We start from the raw sequence: 20332 nt of genomic DNA, 5'->3' as shown, positions 1-20332 counted from the left end.
CCTTGCCTTTATCAAGGTAGGAATGACTTCTTCTGGAATGCCTTTTCCTTTTAGGATCTGGCATTCAAACGCCATGCCGTCAAACGCAGCCGCGGTAAGTCTTGAAAAAGACAAGTACCCTGCTGAAGCAGGTCCCTTCTCAGAAGTAGAGGCCACGGATCGTCCGTGACCATCTCTTGAAGTTCCGGGTACCAAGTCCTTCTTGGCCAATCCGGAGCCACTAGTCTTACTCCACTTTGCCGTATAATCCTCAATACCTTTGGTATGAGAGGCAGAGGAGGAAACACATATACCGACTGGTACACCCAAGGTGTTACCAGCGCGTCCACAGCTATTGCCTGCGGATCTCTTGACCTGGCGCAATACCTGTCCAGTGTTTTGTTGAGGCGAGACGCCATCATGTCCACCATTGGTTTTACCCAACGGTTTAATAGCATGTGGAAAACTTCTGGATGAAGTCTCCACTCTCCCGGGTGAAGGTCGTGTCTGCTGAGGAAGTCTGCTTCCCAGTTGTCCACGCCCGGGATGAATACTGCTGACAGTGCTATCACGTGATTCTCCGCCCAGCGAAGGATCCTGGCAGCTTCTGCCATTGCCCTCCTGCTTCTTGTGCCGCCCTGTCTGTTTACATGGGCGACTGCCGTGATGTTGTCCGACTGGATCAACACCGGTCTTCCTTGAAGCAGAGGTTCCGCCTGGCTTAGAGCATTGTAGATTGCTCTTAGTTCCAGAATGCTTATGTGAAGAGACTTTTTCAGGCTCGACCACACTCCCTGGAAATTTCTTCCCTGTGTGACTGCTCCCCAGCCTCTCTGGCTGGCACCCGTGGTCACCAGGATCCAATCCTGCATGCCGAATCTGCGGCCCTCCAATAGATGAGCCTCCTGCAACCACCACAGAAAGGATACCCTTGTCCTCGGCGACAGGGTTATCCGCAGGTGCATCTGAAGATGCGACCCTGACCATTTGTCCAACAGATCCCTTTGCATGGAATCTGCCGAAAGGGATTGCTTCGTAAGAAGCTACCATTTTTTCCCAGGACTCTTGTGCATTGATGTACAGACACCTTTCCTGGTTTTAGGAGGTTCCTGACCAGGTCAGATAACTCCTTGGCTTTTTCTTCGGGAAGAAAAACCTTTTCTGAACTGTGTCCAGAATCATCCCCAGGAACAGCAGACGAGTTGTCGGCATTAATTGGGATTTTGGAATATTCAGAATCCATCCGTGCTGCTTTAGCACCTCTTGAGATAGTGCTAAACCCATCTCTAGCTGTTCTCTGGACCTTGCCCTTATTAGGAGATCGTCCAAGTATGGGATAATTAATACGCCTTTTCTTCGAAGAAGAAATATTATCTCGGCCATTACCTTTGTAAAGACCCGAGGTGCCGTGGACAAACCAAACGGCAGCGTCTGAAACTGATAGTGACAGTTTTGTACAACGAACCTGAGGTACCCCTGGTGTGAGGGGTAATTGGAACGTGGAGATACGCATCCTTGATGTCCAAGGATACCATAAAGTCCCCTTCTTCCAGGTTCGCTTATCACTGCTCTGAGTGACTCCATCTTGAACTTGAACTTCTTTATGTACAGGTTCAAGGACTTCAGATTTAGAATAGGCCTTACCGAGCCATCCGGCTTCGGTACCACAAAAAGAGTGGAATAATACCCCTTCCCTTGTTGTAGAAGAGGTACCTTGACTATCACCTGCTGAGAATACAGCTTGTGAATGGCTTCCAAAACCGTCTCCCTTTCTGAGGGGGACGTTGGTAAAGCAGACTTCAGGAAACGGCGAGGTGGCTCTGTCTCTAATTTCAACCTGTACCCCTGAGATATTATCTGCAGGATCCAGGGATTTACCTGCGAGTGAGCCCACTGCGCGCTGTAATTCTTGAGACGACCGCCTACCGCCCCCGAGTCCGCTTGCGAAGCCCCAGCGTCATGCTGAGGCTTTTGTAGAAGCCGGGGAGGGCTTCTGTTCCTGGGAAGGAGCTGCCTGTTGCTGTCTCTTCCCTCGTCCTCTGCCTCGTGGCAGATATGAATAGCCCTTTGCTCTCTTATTTTTAAAGGAACGAAAAGGCTGCGGTTGAAAGGTCGGTGCCTTTTTCTGTTGGGGAGTGACTTGAGGTAGAAAGGTGGATTTCCCGGCCGTAGCCGTGGCCACCAAATCCGATAGACCGACCCCAAATAACTCCTCTACGCATCGCCTGTCCACTGTCGTGTCCATAAAGCTCTTCTGGCCGAAATGGACATAGCACTTACCCGTGATGCCAGTGTGCAGATATCTCTCTGTGCATCACGCATATAAAGAAATGCATCCTTTATTTGTTCTAACGACAGTAAAATATTGTCCCTGTCCAGGGTATCAATATTTTCGATCAGGGACTCTGACCAAACTACCCCAGCACTGCACATCCAGGCAGTCGCAATAGCTGGTCGTAGTATAACACCTGCATGTGTGTATATACCTTTTTGGATATTTTCCATCCTCCTATCTGATGGATCTTTAAGTGCGGCCGTCTCAGGAGAGGGTAACGCCACTTGTTTTGATAAGCGTGTTAGCGCTTTGTCCACCCTAGGAGGTGTTTCCCAGCGCTCCCTAACCTCTGGCGGGAAAGGGTATAAAGCCAATAACTTCTTTGAAATTAGCAGTTTTTTATCGGGGCACCCCACGCTTCATCACACACGTCATTTAATTCTTCTGATTCGGTAAAAACTACTGGTAGTTTTTTCACACCCCAAATACCCTGTTTAGTGGTACCTGTAGTATCAGCTAAATGTAACATCTCCTTTATTGCCAAAATCATATAACGTGTGGCCCTTTTGGAAAATACGGTTGATTCGTCACCTTCACTACCGGAATCAGTGCCTGTGTCTGTGTCGACCGACTGAGGCAAGGGGCGTTTTACAGCCCCTGACGGTGTTTGAGGCGCCTGGACAGGCACTAAGTGAGTGTCCGGCCGCCTCATGTCGGCAAACGACTGCTTAAGCGAGTTGACGCTATCCCGTAATTCCACAAATAAGGCATCCATTCTGGTGTCGACCCCCTAGAAGGTGACATCCTCATATTTGGCAATTGCTCCGCCTCCACACCAATAACGTCCTCATACATGTCGACACACACGTACCGACACACAGCAGACACACAGGGAATGCTCTATACGAAGACAGGACCCACTAGCCCTTTGGGGAGACAGAGGGAGAGTCTGCCAGCACACACCAAAAAGCGCTATATATGACAGGGATAGCCTTATGATTAAGTGCTCCCTTATAGCTGCTTTTATATTAATATATTGCCATTTATTTTGCCCCCCCTCTCTGTTATACCCTGTTTCTGTAGTGCAGTGCAGGGGAGAGACCTGGGAGCCTTCCTGACCAGCGGAGCTGTGACAGAAAATGGCGCCGTGTGCTGAGGAGATAGGCCCCGCCCCTTTTCCGGCGGGCTCGTCTCCCGCTATTTAGTACATTTAGGCAGGGGTAAATATCTCCATATAGCCTCTGGGGCTATATGTGAGGTATTTTTAGCCTTTTTAAAGGTTTACATTTGCCTCCCAGGGCGCCCCCCCCCAGCGCCCTGCACCCTCAGTGACTGCCGTGTGAAGTGTGCTGAGAGGAAAATGGCGCACAGCTGCAGTGCTGTGCGCTACCTTAAGAAGACTGCAGGAGTCTTCAGCCGCCGATTCTGGACCTCTTCTTGCTTCAGCATCTGTGAGGGGGCCGGCGGCGTGGCTCCGGTGACCATCCAGGCTGTACCTGTGATCGTCCCTCTGGAGCTTCATGTCCAGTAGCCAAGAAGCCAATCCATCCTGCACGCAGGTGAGTTCACTTCTTCTCCCCTCTGTCCCTCGTTGCAGTGATCCTGTTGCCAGCAGGAATCACTGTAAAATAAAAAACCTAAGCTAAACTCTCTAAGCAGCTCTTTATGAGAGCCACCTAGAATTGCACCCTTCTCGGCCGGGCACAAAAATCTAACTGGAGTCTGGAGGAGGGTCATAGGGGGAGGAGCCAGTACACACCACCTGACCTGTAAAAGCTTTACTTTTGTGCCCTGTCTCCTGCGGAGCCGCTATTCCCCATGGTCCTTTCAGGAACCCCAGCATCCACTTAGGACGATAGAGAAAACTGTGTGTTTTATATAGTGCTTACGGATTATGCAGTGCATTACAGAGAATATGGCATCAGTGAGCATGGTAATAAAGATCTAGTCGAATTCACATAGCCATTAGATCCATAGCGTTGCATTAATGTGCACACTGCAGGATATTTCCACCAGACATGGTCCCAATATCCGCACAATTCAATCAGAAATGACACTGTGGCAAAGTTGAGCATTCATTCTGCAGTGAGCACCTTAGAGGAAGTGCATAAAAGAGTGTGGGAATCATCCTAAACCCTCCAAAATTGGCTTAATTTTGTAACTTTTATAAATGATGGAACAATGGCAGGCAGAAAGCGTATTTCAGCAAATAAGTGTACAGAATATTTTGGGATACATTAAAATTATTGACAGAAGTGAAATACATACAATACAGGAATACAGTAAATGTATAAACTGTAAGTGAACAAAATAATATGAATTCGATGTGTAGCGATCATAAATTGAAAGTTACTGTAGTCTAAACAGAGTGCTATGAAATGGAAATCAGATCCAGTAAAACATCTTCAAAATACCATTAGAAAAGTGGATGCTTGGAAATCAAGTAAACAACACTCAATTATAAATAGATACACAAAGAAATCGGAGGGTGGGGAATGGGAAATAGAATATGGGTTGGTTGGATGGTAAAGGCCCATACACACTGGGCAATTTTGAGCTGAAAGCAGCTCCCTTTTGGTGTGTTGAGCTGCTTTCAGCTCAAATCTGCCCAGTGTGTACGCACAAGCGATGAGCGCTGATGCCCGCTCCATCACTGGCGGCCGCCGTTCATCTGCTTGTATTACCAGTAGATGAACGGCGGGGTGAGCGGCTTTTCATTGAGTCCTGTTATGGAAAGCCGATCACTCCCACTGACATCGCTGGGCAGGGGGGAAAAGCGCTGTGTGTGTATGCACTGAGCGCTTTTCAGTCCAGCGATGTCAGCGATCATCACTGTGCATACACGCTGGGCAAAAACGCCCAGTGTGTATGCACCTTAAGCCATCCAGTACTAGATGAATGGAATATTTTTGAGAAACAGTACATTGTAGGGTGAATACAATTACAGTATATAGCAGCTAATGGGGGATCAGCCTGGAAGTATGCCATCCAAGGAGACCAAGTTTCATAAAATGACCAGGAGTGTCATGCAATATTACTGTGCTGCGTTCTAGTCTGTAAGTGTACCAGATAGCTTTTATAGTGGCAGTCATCGTGGGAAGTGATGCAGATTTCCAGTTTGCCTCAATTTGACACTTAGCTGTATTGTGGTTGACGAGAAGTACTGTATTAGGAACAGGGCGTGAAAATAGGGTGTAGAAAGACGAGTTTGTCATTGCAATATCGAGTATATCAGTAATAAGTTTATGAACCTTATTCCAGTATCGTTTGATATGCGGGCAAGACCACCAAATATACAGCAGGGTTCCAAGTTGACCACACAGTCACCAACACTTGTCTGTACAGGAGGGGTAAAATGAATTGAGTCGTGTGGGCACTAGGTACCAGCGATAATATAGCTTGTAAGAATTATCCTTAATTCGGACTGATATGGAGCTCTTGGCGATTTCCGTTCTAATATTAGACCACTCTTTGGGAATCAGAGTCTCACCCACATCTCATTTCCAAGTTATTTCATTAGCTTCCTTCTGGGGAGTATTATGTGCGAGTAAGAGCTGATATATAGTGGAGAGCAGGCCTTTAGTAGAGTGATGAAACTGGCATAGTGACTCAAAATTTGATTTATCCCTCGTAAGGGTTTGTTTGGTAAGACAATTCTAAAAGTGTCTCAGCTGTAAGAATTTATAAAATACTGAGTGAGGGAGAGTATAACGGGACTGTAAATCGGCAAACTCTGGGAACAAGTGGAGGGGCGCAATGTCTAGCGGGAAAAGAATATTGATACCTGTCCAAGAATCAAACGCATGATGAGTTGTACCTGGAAAAAATTTAGGGTTGTTCCATAAGGGGACTAGGAGGAGATGGAAAGAGCAAAGTCGATATAGTCGGGTACAAAAGTCCCACATAGAGTAAATCGTACAGTAGGTAAAAATGAAGAGGTGGGTGGGCGATGTCTCGGCAGGCACCATAAGAGACTGCTGAAGAGTAACTGCTTCCAAATGTGTCCAAAATATTTGGTCAGGAGAAGCATGACAAAAGGATGCATGTAGCTAAATGAGTAGCTCTATAATATCTAAGATGATCAGGGACTCCAAGGCCCCCCACTGATCTATGTTTCTGTAGAAGGCGTATCTTTACCCTGGGTTTTTCACTGCCCAAATAAACGTTGGAGAGTTCAATATTTTTTCCAACGTTTTACCTACCCTGGAGCTGTGAACTAAAAGCTGCGGTGGTTTCCATTGAAGCATGCTTTAACTTCAAGCAGGTTTCTAATTGAAAAGCAAAAGTTATGATTATGGAATTTGCCCGTAAAGAAGTCACATGACCTTGTTCGCAGCTAACTGAAAGCAATGCAGACCATAACCTTTACTTTGTTAATAGAGTACTAGAATAGCTATGGCACCTTACCTGGTAAATTGATGGTTTGATCACCAAGAAAAAGACGTCTAGCAATACTCCTTCTATACCAAGCCCTCGGAAATGCCAAAATTTCACTAAGGCGACGCATGTCATACTTGAAGGAAGCAGAGCCTATGTCACAGACAGCTGATGGGAAAAGAGACAATCAGCATACTGACGCAGAGTCTAAAACTAGTCTGTCCACTCAAAAAACATACAATACCTGAGATATTTATTAAAGTGGTGTCCATTTTACTTGATGTCTTGTTCGCAGACACACTTTCAAAGAAAGAAGCTCCTCCAGAGCGTCTCATTCTGGACAAACTGACTTTGACAAACTCCAGGTTAATGCTGAGGGAGTCCTTTCGGCCTGTCACAGAAGTAAGCTCTTCATCCACATGACCTACAATTAAGAAGTCCAATTGCTGAAACATTTCCTGCATCCAGTACCAGAAAACACATTTTGGGTCTGATTTAGAGTTGAATGTAAAGATGCAATGTGTGCGTGGAAGCTAAGATGCATCTGCACATTTGCATTTCCAGGTCTGCCTTATCGGTAGCACCAAAACACATTTGCTCTTATGTGCAATTCTAAATCAGAACCTATATGAGCTTGTTATATTAAATATAGAATGCACGTGTGTGTTGTGAACATAGGATACATGTTATTTTTTTGTTAGGTTATTTTTAATTGTCCTGAGAAAATGTGCTGCACATCCTTTTAGTATTCATTCATGGGGTGATGTCATGGTCATTGGTGGCATTCAGAGTAGCTGATATCAAAGAATAACAGAACTTTTGCTGGGCTGTATGAGGCAAACAAGATTAACACTTGGCAAACACATAGCTCAAGCGTGGTTCTACCTACAAAGTAGACAAACTTTGCAGAACTCTACGGTCTACTTACTAAGCCTTGGACAGAGATAAAGTGTACGGAGATAAAGTACCAACCAATCAGCTCCTACCTGTCATTTTTCAAAGATGGCAGTTAGGAGCCAATTGGATGGTACTTTAACTCCACTGTATCTCTCTCCAAGGTTTAGTACATAGAGCCCGAAGGCTCTAAACCTCCGTCAAGGTAAAAAAAACCAAAAAAAAAAACCCTACCTTTAAAAGGGACACCAAAGCAGAGTAGAATATAGAACTTTTTGCATTTACAAATATTTGTTCCCTTTAGCTGCATGCCTTTCTTTTAATTGAGTATATTTATTAAAAAAATTTCAGGTATCATACAAATAAGGAAAAAAAAAAAAAGAATAAAACCAACAAAGCAGAACCTCAAAAACAGAATCTCAGGCACATATATAAGTACATAAAGTAGGAGAATTAGGCAACATGGGCAAACAATCTCTGAGCAACATCGAGTAGGGAACATGTAAAATATAGGGGAACAAAAAGCATGATACATAAAATATAAATAAAAGGAACTAGAGGTTAGGTAGTGGAGACAACTACAGGACACAAATCTACGAGTTAGGTTTGAGTATAGACAAGCATAATGTTATGATTGCCAAAGGGACCAAACCCTTTCAAATTTGAGGGGGCATTGCCTTTTAAAGGTCATAAAGCGCTCATGAGAGATGGTGGCGTTAACCAGACCCAACCGAGCAAACAAAAACAAACAGTTCTGATCAATACAGACCTTGGCAGACACAAAGAGATTAACGTACAGTGCAGAGAAAATTTAGAGTCAGCTAGACCTAGGACAAAAATACATAAGCAGGGGGTTAAACAAAAGTAATTCCAGTGCTACCTATACATTCCAGAACAAGGACCAGAATGAGGAGACAAGGCAGTAAGACCAAAGCAAATGCCAGAAAAAAGCTCTAGAGGCTCCACGCTTAGGACAGGAGTTTTTAGATAACCGATCAAACCCACTAAGGTGTACTGGGGTCTAATAGACTCTATGCAAGTCTCAAATGAAACAGTAATACTGCTTGTGTAATTGATATTTAGATAGGGGTCTGAAGAATAAGCTGAACATGGAATTCAAAAATAGTGAGGGCATCACTCCTCCACTGTGCACAGAGTGTGTTACGGAGCTGCAAATATCCTTAAAACAGATATGATGGGACGTTAAAATATGGAATTAATTGAGCAAAGGAAGATAAAACTCCATTGTCAGTCTACTCCAATGGACTGCCACAGAGATCAACCCTCAAGAGTACAAAGTTTAGAGAAGGCGACACTGTCCCATTATTAAAAACAAGGACAACAGATTCATCCCAATTAATCCTTACTCCAGAACAGAAGCCAAATAGATTCACAATTGTCAATAAAGAAGACAGGTAGCTCTACAGGAGAGACACATATAACATATCACCAGCCTAAAGAGCTATACATTCCTGCCAAACTGAGACCAATAGCCCAGAAACATCAGGGAAAGTCATTATTGCTCAGGCCAATGGCTCTATGGCAATGGCGAATAACAAAAGGGGTTAACGGACAACCCTGTCTGTGCCCCAACACAGTTGAAAGAAACCCATAGAAAATAAATTCAGAGAGGCCCTAGTAGCAGGACAAGAGTAGAGATGTAACCAAGCTACTGTAGAAAACTGGGACCCACACCAAATCTAGAAAGCACCTGCCATTATTATGGGCATCCTACAGAGGTAAAAGCCTAGGCTGCATCCAAGGACACAACCAAGGCATCCTCCATCACCTGATCAGCACATTTGCAAACAAGTATAAAAGAGCTGGGGATTATCAGAAGTTGAAGGTCCCGGTATGAAGCCAGTTTGGTCAGTGTGAATAATTTCAAGAATCACATTAATGCTAGAATTTTGACATCAGTGGAAAGTAAGGACAATAAGAATCTGGATAAGACGGATCCCTACCAGGCTTGGGAAAGCACAAATATCAAAGCCTCTGCCATGGGGAGAGAGTCTGCCACCAGGAGGGCCATATACATTTCTAACAGCGTAAGTTGGGCATGCACTATACAATTATTTGGCAGACCATCTGTCAGGTTGGAATTAAAATCAATGGATGGGAGTAAATGACAATAAACCATTTGCTACCAAATACTGGGAAATGGACAAAAACAGTTGTTCAGACAAATTGAATAAATCACTGATTTAACCAATTTGCCTGAAAGCTTTGGTCTGTTTTCCAGTGTTTAGGAGCAAATGGTGGGTTGCAGGGCCGGTGCTAAGGTGTTCCTGCTGTCAAAGTCGAAAAATATTCCAGTACACACATTACGTACTAACCACACACATGCCCGCTGCGCGTGCACTTGTTCCGCCGTGCGTGCACATATCCGCAATTTGCGTATGGTCGCTCCCGCGGTCCTGCGCGTGGTATGGGTATTTACGGCGGAGTTTGTGAGCGCATAGAAGGTTATCAAAACATTACATATTTAATCCAAATAGTGCACATTGTACACATAGCCCCCCTGCACCACATCAGCAAGTATCAACAGTTTAAATGATTCCAGGACTAGGGGATTCACCTTTGCATGATAGGAAGGGACAGACTAAGGTTATAAGGTGATGTCTGGTATCCAGCTGTAGGGTATTTTAAGGGTAATATTCCGGTGTTGGTTAGAGGAAGATCGCATGTTCCTGTGTATAGTTATGTGCAGAAGTAGAATATAGATATAAACTGTATTTACTGTATATTATGTATGCGGCGGGAATCCAAAGGAGACCACCCACAAGAGCAGTTGAGAAAGACATCGCCCACCTTTTCAAATCAACCTATGACCTCTCCTGTAATGTAAAGATGCATCCCTGTGTCCAATGGACAAAGGGATTACAGTATCCATTGTATTGCTTTTGGAAGTAGTGTATAAAAAGCCTGTTGCTGCCTGGCCGGTCAGAAGACTCTTAACGCTATCTACCTGATTAGCGGAGGACTGGACCAGGAAGCGCATGCGAATATTCTCACGTATGTACATTGACTGTAGCCATTTACTCTGTTGTATTGTAGTGTATAAATTGTATTGTTATCCCCTTCCAGATATATATACGCTGAGGTGTCGGAGCCCAGTGTTTAACTACAAATCGGTGTTGTGTCCTCTTTTTCCCTGCTAGGGTTTAAAGCGTATTACATTACCTAACTGTATAAGGTTTAGAGTGTAATAATATCATTGCATTACATTATTAAGGTTTAAAGTATATCAAGAGTGTGTATGCGCTGTGTGTACTTTGTACCCCCAGCGCGGCGTTTGTACGCTAAGTACGTACACGGTACGGGACTCTGTACGCAAATAGTGTACAAAGTACGTAGCGTGTGTATTAAGTCTAGCAGCCGCAGCGGCTCCATGGTAAAAGTGTGTTTAACGGAATAGCTTTATGGTTTAAGATAATATTGACATTATCAATTGGGGGCATCGTCCATTTTTTCCTCATACCCGCAGCCTAGCAGGTTAAAGCACACTTTATCTATCAGCAAAGGGCGGAAGGGTATCCTACGTGAACCTTTTCCTGGCCGTAGAATACACCGGAAACCCTAAGTTATTGCTGATTAGATGGCGTCTGCTCTGCATGGTTTGTAGGGATGCTGGTGGGACCCATAAAGTAAATACGCAAAGCTATTTAAAAAAAATCTGTGAATTTCTATTTGGCGCCAAATGCGCACACAACACAAGCATACACCTGTACTTTGTATTTGTATACCTGCTCATATTGTTGCCATAAGTACTGATTACTAGATTCATTTAGACCTGTATGGAGAAATTTGTTGCTATTTAGTTTAAAATGTAGAATAAATATTAAGGAAGTAAACGTAAAACACAAATACAGTCTGGCCTAGTTAAACAGGTTTATACAGAAAGAAACTGTGTTGTGTTAAGTAAACGATTATAGGTAATATCGCTTACATTTATAGAAGTGTGGGATTTGTACTATTGCGGACGTACGGTTTTTGTACACGTGTCTCGGACAAGGTACGGGACTGCGTACGCAACGTAAAGACATACGCACGGTCGCGTGTTTACGCAACGTGCGTAAGGGTACGACCGCTAAGTACAAATTACACAATAGCATTGTTTAGTTTAGGGGCGGAACAGTAGCCACGCTACAATAGCACAAATTGCTCGGTTTCCAAAATTTAGTTTAAATAAAACCTTTTTTACTGTATTACCTCTGGTACTAAGGCGGTTTATCTGAATGAAAGTTAATTTTCTGTACAGAAAAACCAAAGTGTATTTGAGTGAACGAACGTGAGTGTGCAAACATAATAAAGGTTTTGTGGACCCAGGGAATTCGGGATCCCGTAGAAGTGGTACACCGAGTGAGTGGAGGCTCGGTGGCGTGAGGCAGCTGACTCATGTTAATATAGATTGAAGTACAAAGGAGCAAGGTAGCAGAGTACCGCGGCCCAAGAGGTCAGCGAGGTTTAGAGTACCGCGGCCCAAGAGGTCAGCGAGGTTTAGAGTACCGCAGCCCAGGGGGTTAGCGAGGTTTACCCATATAGGCTTGTTTTTGATACGCCATGGCTGAGGTTTCGCAGCCTGAAAAATCGATTCCATTGGTCGTACGGCGGATAAGTAACAATTACCTATACGCTGTGCGATTGGACCGCGCGTTTGTGGGTGCAACAGTTAGCGCAACGTGATACTCTTTTTACGAGCTTTGCGTAAAATCGCGGGATCATTAGCGCTGGATATAGCATACGCAAGCGTGATTTGTGTATAATAAAGGTTTAGGGAGTTTTTGCTGGTCTCTCTCAGGAACTCTCCAACTACCAATATTCACTGGAAAGGGTAAGTCACTCCCAGTAAATAGAGGTTACGTAGGGGCCCTAGGTTGGGTAGATTGCCTGCGCTATCAAGAGTGTATGGTAGTACTGGCCAACGGTGGCGTGAGTGGGTGAAAGCACTCGGAGGACTTTCACCGTTGCCTTATATTGAGTATTTTGGTTATTTTTGTGGGATTAGCCAAAAGGACTATACCTGCAAAATATGGGGGCCAGTTGCTCAAGTAAGGGACGGTCAACCAGGGTTCAGGTTGACATTCCGCGGCCCAGGGGGTCGGCGAGGTACATAATGTGTGAGAAGCATGGACCACACACAGAAGTTTTTTGCAATGAATGGGAACGTATGACTGTGGAAGATAGGGAACCATTCTCTAAGGTAGGCAGTTTTGAACCAGAGGTATTGCGGAATTTAAGGAATAGGATATGTCTGATAAAATCCAGAAAGCAAAGGGTCAGACACACAAACTGTTTAAATTTATGGCAGCAAGAGGGCGATATGCAAAGGGAACTAGCTTACGCAGCAGGTTCCAAACCTGGCAGGAAAATGATGGCAACCGCACCACCACCACCGTATATTGTAGGGGAGAAAGTGGCTACAGACAATGGCATATTGGTATCCGATAAGAGTATAGTTGATAAATGTACTAATGCTAACCCGTGCAAGTTGTATCCCATTTTAAACTTTCCTCAGGACTGCGAGCAAGAAGATGAGCCCAGCACGATATCGGCACTCTCTCTAGCAGCCACCATACAGAACACTCAGGTGGGCACGGCCCAACCAGTAAGATCAGTTGTAAGGCCCCCTAGCGGAGTGATAAGTGAGGTCGTGTCCACAGGTAAGTACGGTACCATACATTATGTAGAGACAATAGCACCTCAGATTGTGGAGTCAACTCAGAATGATGTAATTGAATTAAATCCTGTCAGGGTGATCGCAGTCCCCAATGGGAAGACTGACGCTCAGGGAGTCACTCCCATCAGGAACATTGCTATGCATTGTCCCTGGTCCCGGACAGAATTGAGGACAATTATGTCTGAATTTCCCGATCCCAGAAAGATCTAGTCGCATGCCAGAGGTTTATTAAAGAATTAGGTAACGCCACCGAACCCACAAACAAAGATTGGCGAACAGTGCTAAGGGCATGTTTACCTTTCAATATTGACCCTGCGAAATTCATTACTGATTGTAAATTAGACGCAGTAGTACCTCTTACTGATGAGGACACTCAGGAGAATGTACGACAGATCAATCTGCAATTAGGAGTATATTTCCCTACTGTTGTCAAATGGAATAAAATCTTTTCCATAAGACAAAAAGAAGGTGAAACGGCATCTGAATATTTCCACCGAGCACTGCAGGAAATGGCTAGATACACTGGGGTCGAGGACATTAAGGAAAATGTACATCACAGGGAGGTAGCTGTGTCAGTATTAATAAACGGGTTAAAAGAGACATTAAGAACAAGGGTACAAACCACTCTACCTAACTGGAGAGGTATCTCGGTGGCTGCATTAAGAGAGTCCGCTATCGAGCGCGATCGGAACATCTTTAAGCACAGGGAGTCACAGGGGGATAAGCTGATGACAGTAAGTATAAATGCCCTTACATCCAAACCGCATCAGCCAAAACCCCAGACCCCTGATGGTAAGTCGCATGTAGTAGTATGCTATAACTGTCGGAAGGAAGGACATTTTGCACGGAATTGCAGTTATAAAGGCACACATAAGGTATATCGACCCCCTAGACCAGGATATGAACCACATTATAATACACATGATAGGGATCAGGGATCGCATAGGAGAAGTTATGACCCGCATGCAGGGGAAACAAGGAGGTACCCACCAGAGAGGGACTGGCAGACCTCTGAAAATTCTCAGCTACCCCCTCACATATTGTAGTCGCCAGCGCGCTGCGGGAGGGTCACAATATACAATAGGGGTTGGGCCACACCTGTAGTCTGCAGCCAGTGAAAGTTGATTGCTAGCCTTGGTAGTGAACCTGAGGTCACAGTTGATGTAGCTGGTAGATCATTACCTTTTCTTGTAGATACAGGGGCGGCCAGGTCAGTGTTAAATTCAACGGTAGGTATGAAAACCACGGGTAAAACAATTTCGGCAATGGGAGTAACAGGAGTAGTACAACACTACCCTTTGAGTAGACCTGCGGAGATTACGATAGGGCCTTTGCAGACCAAGCATTCCTTTTTGTTAGCTGCATCGGCTCCGACTAATCTACTGGGGAGAGATCTATTGTGTAAAATGGGGTGTGTCATATATTGTACTCCTGAGGGTGTCTTCTTGGATATACCCGAGAATCACGTTCAGGAAGTGCAGGATATGTTAGACACCCCACAAAGGCAAATGTCACACTCTGCTGGTATAGACAGGTGTCCATCCAAGGTAGAGGAAATGATCTCACAAACACCAGGATCCCTCTGGACCAAAGATGGACAAGACACTGGATTGATGGCGAATGTAGCTCCCGTAGTAGTGCAAATAAAAGATGGTAGTATAGCTCCCAAAATCCCACAGTATCCTCTGAAGCCAGAGGTGGAATTAGGAGTGTACCCAGTCATAGAGCGCTTGCTACAACAGGGCATCCTAGTTAGGACATCCAGCACTGCCAATAGTCCCATCTTCCCTGTGAAAAAGAGTGGGGGGAGGGGTTACAGGCTAGTGCAGGATCTAAGAGGGATAAACAAGATAGTTTAGAGCCAATTCCCAGTAGTGCCAAATCCAGCTGTCATCCTCATGCAAATTCCCCCTACTGCAAAATTTTTCACTGTCATTGACCTCTGTTCTGCTTTCTTTTCTGTCCCTCTGCACCCTGACAGCCAATACCTGTTTGCATTTACATACAGGGGAGTACAGTACACCTGGACTCGTCTCCCCCAAGGTTTCATTGACATCCCAAGTATTTTCTCCCAGGCTCTGCATGACTGTTTACAATCCTTTCAACCTGAGAGCGGATCAGTATTAATACAGTATGTAGATGACTTACTGCTGTGTTCTGATTCACTCGAATCGTCCTTGAAAAGACACAACACAGCTTCTGTTTCACCTTTCTAATACGGGACACAAGGTTTCAAAGGATAAGTTGCAGTTGTGCCAAACCAGGGTAAAATATTTGGGACATTGCTTGACGCAAGGACTTAGACATCTTACTGCTGATAGAATACAGGCGATTCGCGACATGACTCTGCCACAAACCCAGCAACAGATCCGCACTTTTCTTGGAATGTGTGGGTACTGCCGAAACTGGATCCCAGGGTTCTCCATACTGGTCTTGCCTTTGCAAGAAATGGTCTCTTCAAACAAACCCAATCGGATCTCGCACACAGATGAGTCCGAACTGGCATTTGAGAGACTCAAACAGTGCCTATCACAGGCACCTGCATTAGGCATGCCAGATTATGGGAAACCCTTTGAACTGTACGGTACGGAAAGTGCTGGGTGTGCGGCAGGTGTCCTAACCCAGAGACATGGTGATGCCAGCAGGCCGGTAGCTTACTACAGTGCACAGTTGGACACCGTAGCGCGGTCTCTCCCCACATGCTTGCGAAGTGTTGCAGCGATAGCTTTGCTAGTGAGTGAAAGCGAAGACGTAGTGTTAGGACACAACCTGACAGTCCATACGCCTCATGCAGTATCAGCCTTACTAAACTCCGCCCAAACCACACATGTCTCATCAGCACGGTTTACAAGGTGGGAATTAGCACTAATGGCCCCTGTAAACATCACCATAAAGAGATGCAGCACACTAAATCCTGCAACTTATCTGCCGGGTGTGCCTGGACAGGCACAAAGGGTGGAGGATGAGAATGATGGTGAAGGAGGATTTAGTGCAGATACTGACACGCATGATTGTATGGAATATCTGAACCAGACTTTCACTGCAAGACCCGACATTAGTGACAACCCACTGGAAGGCGTAGATTTTACCTTTTACACTGACGGTAGTTGCCACAGACAGACGGACTCGGGAGACCTGTGTACTGGATACGCAGTCGTAGATGACAGAGGTATCATAGAAGCTGAACCCCTGGGCCCACCGCACTCAGCACAAGTTGCTGAGCTGGTCGCCCTAACCAGAGCGTGTGAATTGGCCAAGAGTAAGTCAGCCAATATATATACAGATTCTAGGTATGCCTTTGGAGTAGTGCATGATTTCGGGGCCCTATGGTGCCTCAGAAATTTCATGACAGCAGCTGGCACACCTGTAGCGCATGCATCCCACATAAAAAGGCTTCTAACAGCGATACAAGAACCAGACCGAGTTGCTGTTATCAAGTGCAAAGCACATACTTACAACCAAGATCCAATCTCACTTGGTAACAGCTGGGCAGACGAAGCTGCTAAATCAGCAGCCAGCACCCCCATACAGACAGACATCACACAACTGATGGTATTCAATACCGTCAACACACAAAAATTAAGTGAAATGCAAAATTTGTGTTCTCCACAGGAAAAGGCGGTCTGGAGGTCAAAGGGATATGGCCAGAAGTCCTCAGGACTCTGGACAGATGGACAGGGTAAGCCAGTGGCCCCCAGAGCATATATTCCAAGCTTAGCTGAGGCGGCACACGGTCTGACTCATCTGGGTAAAGAGGGTATGTGTAAGCTGGTGAGAGCCTACTGGTGTGCGCCAGGATTCTCTTCTCATGCGGGTAAGAGAGCAATGACATGTCTTATTTGCTTGAGGAAGAATATTGGAAAGTAAATACCAACAGAACCATCCCATATCCCGCCGACAGACGGCCCTTTTCAGGTAATACAGATTGATTTCATACAGTTACCACCCTGTAGGAATTTAAAATATGTATTAGTCTGTATTGATGTGTTTTCCAATTGGGTAGAAGCGTTCCCTGCTGCCACAAATACTGCTACGTTCACTGCAAAGAAAATTGTGCAGGAATTTGTGTGTAGATATGGTATCCCTAGAATAATTGAAAGCGATAGGGGTACCCATTTTACAGGTGAAGTCTTTCAGGTTATGTGCAAACTGATGGGAATTAATAGCAAGCTGCACACTCCGTACCGCCCACAGGCGAGTGCGAAGGTGGAGAGAGTAAACAGCACTATTAAGAATAAGCTGAGCAAAGTGATGGCTGAAACTGGATTGTTGTGGCCAGAGGCTTTGCCGCTAGTATTGTACAGCATCAGAACCACTCCCAGGTTAACCACTCCCAGGTCCCCCCTTAACCTATCACCCTTTGAGATTCTTTTTGGTCGAGAACCCCATGTAATGATAGACCCCCAGGATGATTTGAAATGCAATAACGAAGTGACTGTAAAATATTTGGTTAAGATGAGCCAACAGCTGAGGAATCAAAACAAAAATCTAAAGCTGGTGATTCCTGACCTGCCAAACAGTAATTGTCATGACATTGAACCTGGGGATTATGTAATGATTCGAAATTTTCTACGCTCAGGTTGCCTCATTGACAGGTGGGAAGGACCGTACCAAGTCTTAGTAACCAGCACGACAGCATTAAAGGTTGCCGAAAGAGAGACTTGGGTCCACTCGTCCCACTGTAAGAAGGTCGCTGACCCAGAGAGAACCCGTGACAAAGAGCAGAGTGTAGAGAACATCGTATCACTGGAGTGTCTGTTTCGGGTAGTTTGAGAGGCAGGACTGTTGTCACGGCACCTGAGCACGGAGAACAACAAGACCAGAGGCGGTTGTCGCACCAGTTTTCTTTTTTATTATTTCCTCCATCTCCCACTACCCTCCTTCTCTCCTTCCCTTTTCCTCCCCCTTCTTGTTTCCTTTCTCTTCCTTTAACAAGAAGGACTTACCCCAAGAGACTGCGTTCCGGGTTTTCCTGTTAACCCTGTTGTTGACCAAAACAGTCTGTTTCGGTGAGAGTCCCAGAGAGGTCGAGAAAGGATCTGGAATGGGTTCTGATGGCGAGGACGGATTTGTAGAATTCCAAGAGCAACACATCACTCGAGCAAAGGCGAGTATCAGAAAACGATCTGGTAGTCAGGGAGCTCGGAGGCACTGTGAAGGGTTATTGGCTGAGGAAAATTGCATTTGTAAAAATTGTGAGAACATAGTTGAGGATGGGTGCATCCAGAGATGTCAGTCCAGCCTTAATATCAACATGGACCGTCATCCATTGAGTGATTACCACTCACTAGTGGGTAAGGTTTTAAACCAAACAGAATGCTGGGTGTGCTCACAAGTACCTCAAGGTCAGAGCAAGTCAGGATTAGTACCGTACCCTTTAGCAATAGATGAGGTACTCGAATTACGGGGTGGGAGACCGGTGGACAAGAAATTTAATATTTCTAGGCCCCCTAGTTTGAAGCTCCACCAGTATCATGTAGATAGATCCTTATTATGTTTCAACATTTCCAATTACCGAAAACCAGGAAATTGGGAGGGGACATGGAATAACCAGACCATGGCCTTTTCACACAGAGCTGATAGGATACCCATAGACTCTGAACTTGTACGCCAAATAGCCAACAGTGGAAAGTATTTTCGGTATAGGTATACTCAAGGGAAGCAAGACCATGTGGGTTGGAGAAGTATCACCAGGGTACTGTGCTCATATCATCCAGCCTGATACTTGTACTGAGCAGATGGGAGAACTAGGGATTGGGTTTTTCACTTGGAAAGTTTGTAATATGGTAATGTCATATTCTGTCCCATATGTTCTCCCCGATGATGCCTATTTCATATGTGGGAGGAAGGCGTATAAGTGGCTTGCCCCAAACTCAGAGGGATTGTGTTACATTGGAAGAGTGTTGCCAGAGGTCATCACCATAACCCATGATAAGATGAAAGACGTTCACCGCAGTGCTCAGGCTCCTTATACTCATACTCACTATGAACACATCGTTAAGAGACACCTCATAGATGGGACAGAGCACGTAGCCTCTGATTTGATCCACGAATCCACCGGGATTCAATTTCTTCTCGCATTAGACATCACCCGTACTGCCAGAGGAATTATAAATTATAGGTATTATCCATGCGCTAGCGAACTTGATAGATAATATCACTGAGATGTATGACGACACCTTCAGGTATACGGGTAGGGAGTTGCAAGCTTACAAGACAGAACTGATCCAGCATAGGATGGTCCTTAATTATATCACAGCTGTGACGGGTGGGTACTGTGTCACTTTGGCAACTCAATATGGTGTGAAGTGCTGCACGTATATCACAAACAGCACTGACGACCCCACAGGGATTATCGATCAAAAGATGGATGATATATTGCAGTTGAAGTGGGAGTTCCGGAGGAGGCACAATCTTACCCTGACCGCTGTGGGTAATGAGCTGACCGGCTGGGTCTCATGGTTGAACCTACGAAAATTGGTTCTCAGGATTAGGAGAGTGGGCTCAAAATGTTATTATGAGTGTAGGAAAGTCTCTCCTTTGTATCCTGGGAGTCGTCATAATTTTTGGTTTGATATTTAGGTGTGTTCGAATTCTGATGCGGCGCAAGCACGGCACAAAATTGATGAGTTTAAGGAGCGGGGGCATTGTTACAGCAGCAGATTTAATTTACGACCCATCCATAGAGACAATGTTATGATAAGTATTGTAAATGAATTCCATGGCCCGTTTCTTTCACCCGTTTTTCCTTTGTCTCCCCCTCTGCCCAGATACACCCATCCGGAAAAGACATCGACTACACCCAAGAATGATTACGAAAATGTTATGTGAATGTATTTTTGATATGTGTCTTATCTTCATCTCTACAACCTTCAGTTAGTGACACACAGTCGACAAAAGATATCCACATATACTAGCACTCACATATGTTCCCCCTCCATGTATCATCAACTAAATGTGCACCCCATTTGTTGGAACAAGAAGCCGAAAAGAGCTCGGTAGTGTTTGTTGGCCCACTTACAGACCCTTAATACGGGATAAGAAGGATTTAATGTATACTTCGCAATACCTCGAAGCTTATCTAGAACATATACGGCACGATGATACATGCCCCTCAGACATGGATT

At 45.0% G+C, this 20332-nt stretch overlaps 1 protein-coding gene across 12 annotated transcripts in view; it reads right to left on the bottom strand.

The window, feature by feature from the left end:
• Window positions 1–20332, bottom strand: part of BLTP1 (bridge-like lipid transfer protein family member 1) — a 705550-nt gene that overhangs the window by 81981 nt on the left and 603237 nt on the right. For all 12 annotated transcript variants that reach the window (XM_063920260.1, XM_063920265.1, XM_063920266.1 and 9 more), the window contains 2 exons: window positions 6876–7055; window positions 6662–6799 (listed from right to left, as the gene is read on the bottom strand). In XM_063920260.1, the coding sequence (XP_063776330.1) occupies window positions 6662–6799; window positions 6876–7055 (318 nt within the window). The remainder of the gene's footprint in view (window positions 1–6661; window positions 6800–6875; window positions 7056–20332) is intronic.

Source organism: Pseudophryne corroboree, chromosome 1 (assembly GCF_028390025.1).
Source record: "Pseudophryne corroboree isolate aPseCor3 chromosome 1, aPseCor3.hap2, whole genome shotgun sequence".
In the NCBI taxonomy this organism is placed as follows: Eukaryota; Metazoa; Chordata; class Amphibia; order Anura; family Myobatrachidae; genus Pseudophryne; species Pseudophryne corroboree.
The sequence above is the reverse complement of the archived record's forward strand: the minus strand, read 5'-3'. Positions and strand labels throughout refer to the sequence as shown.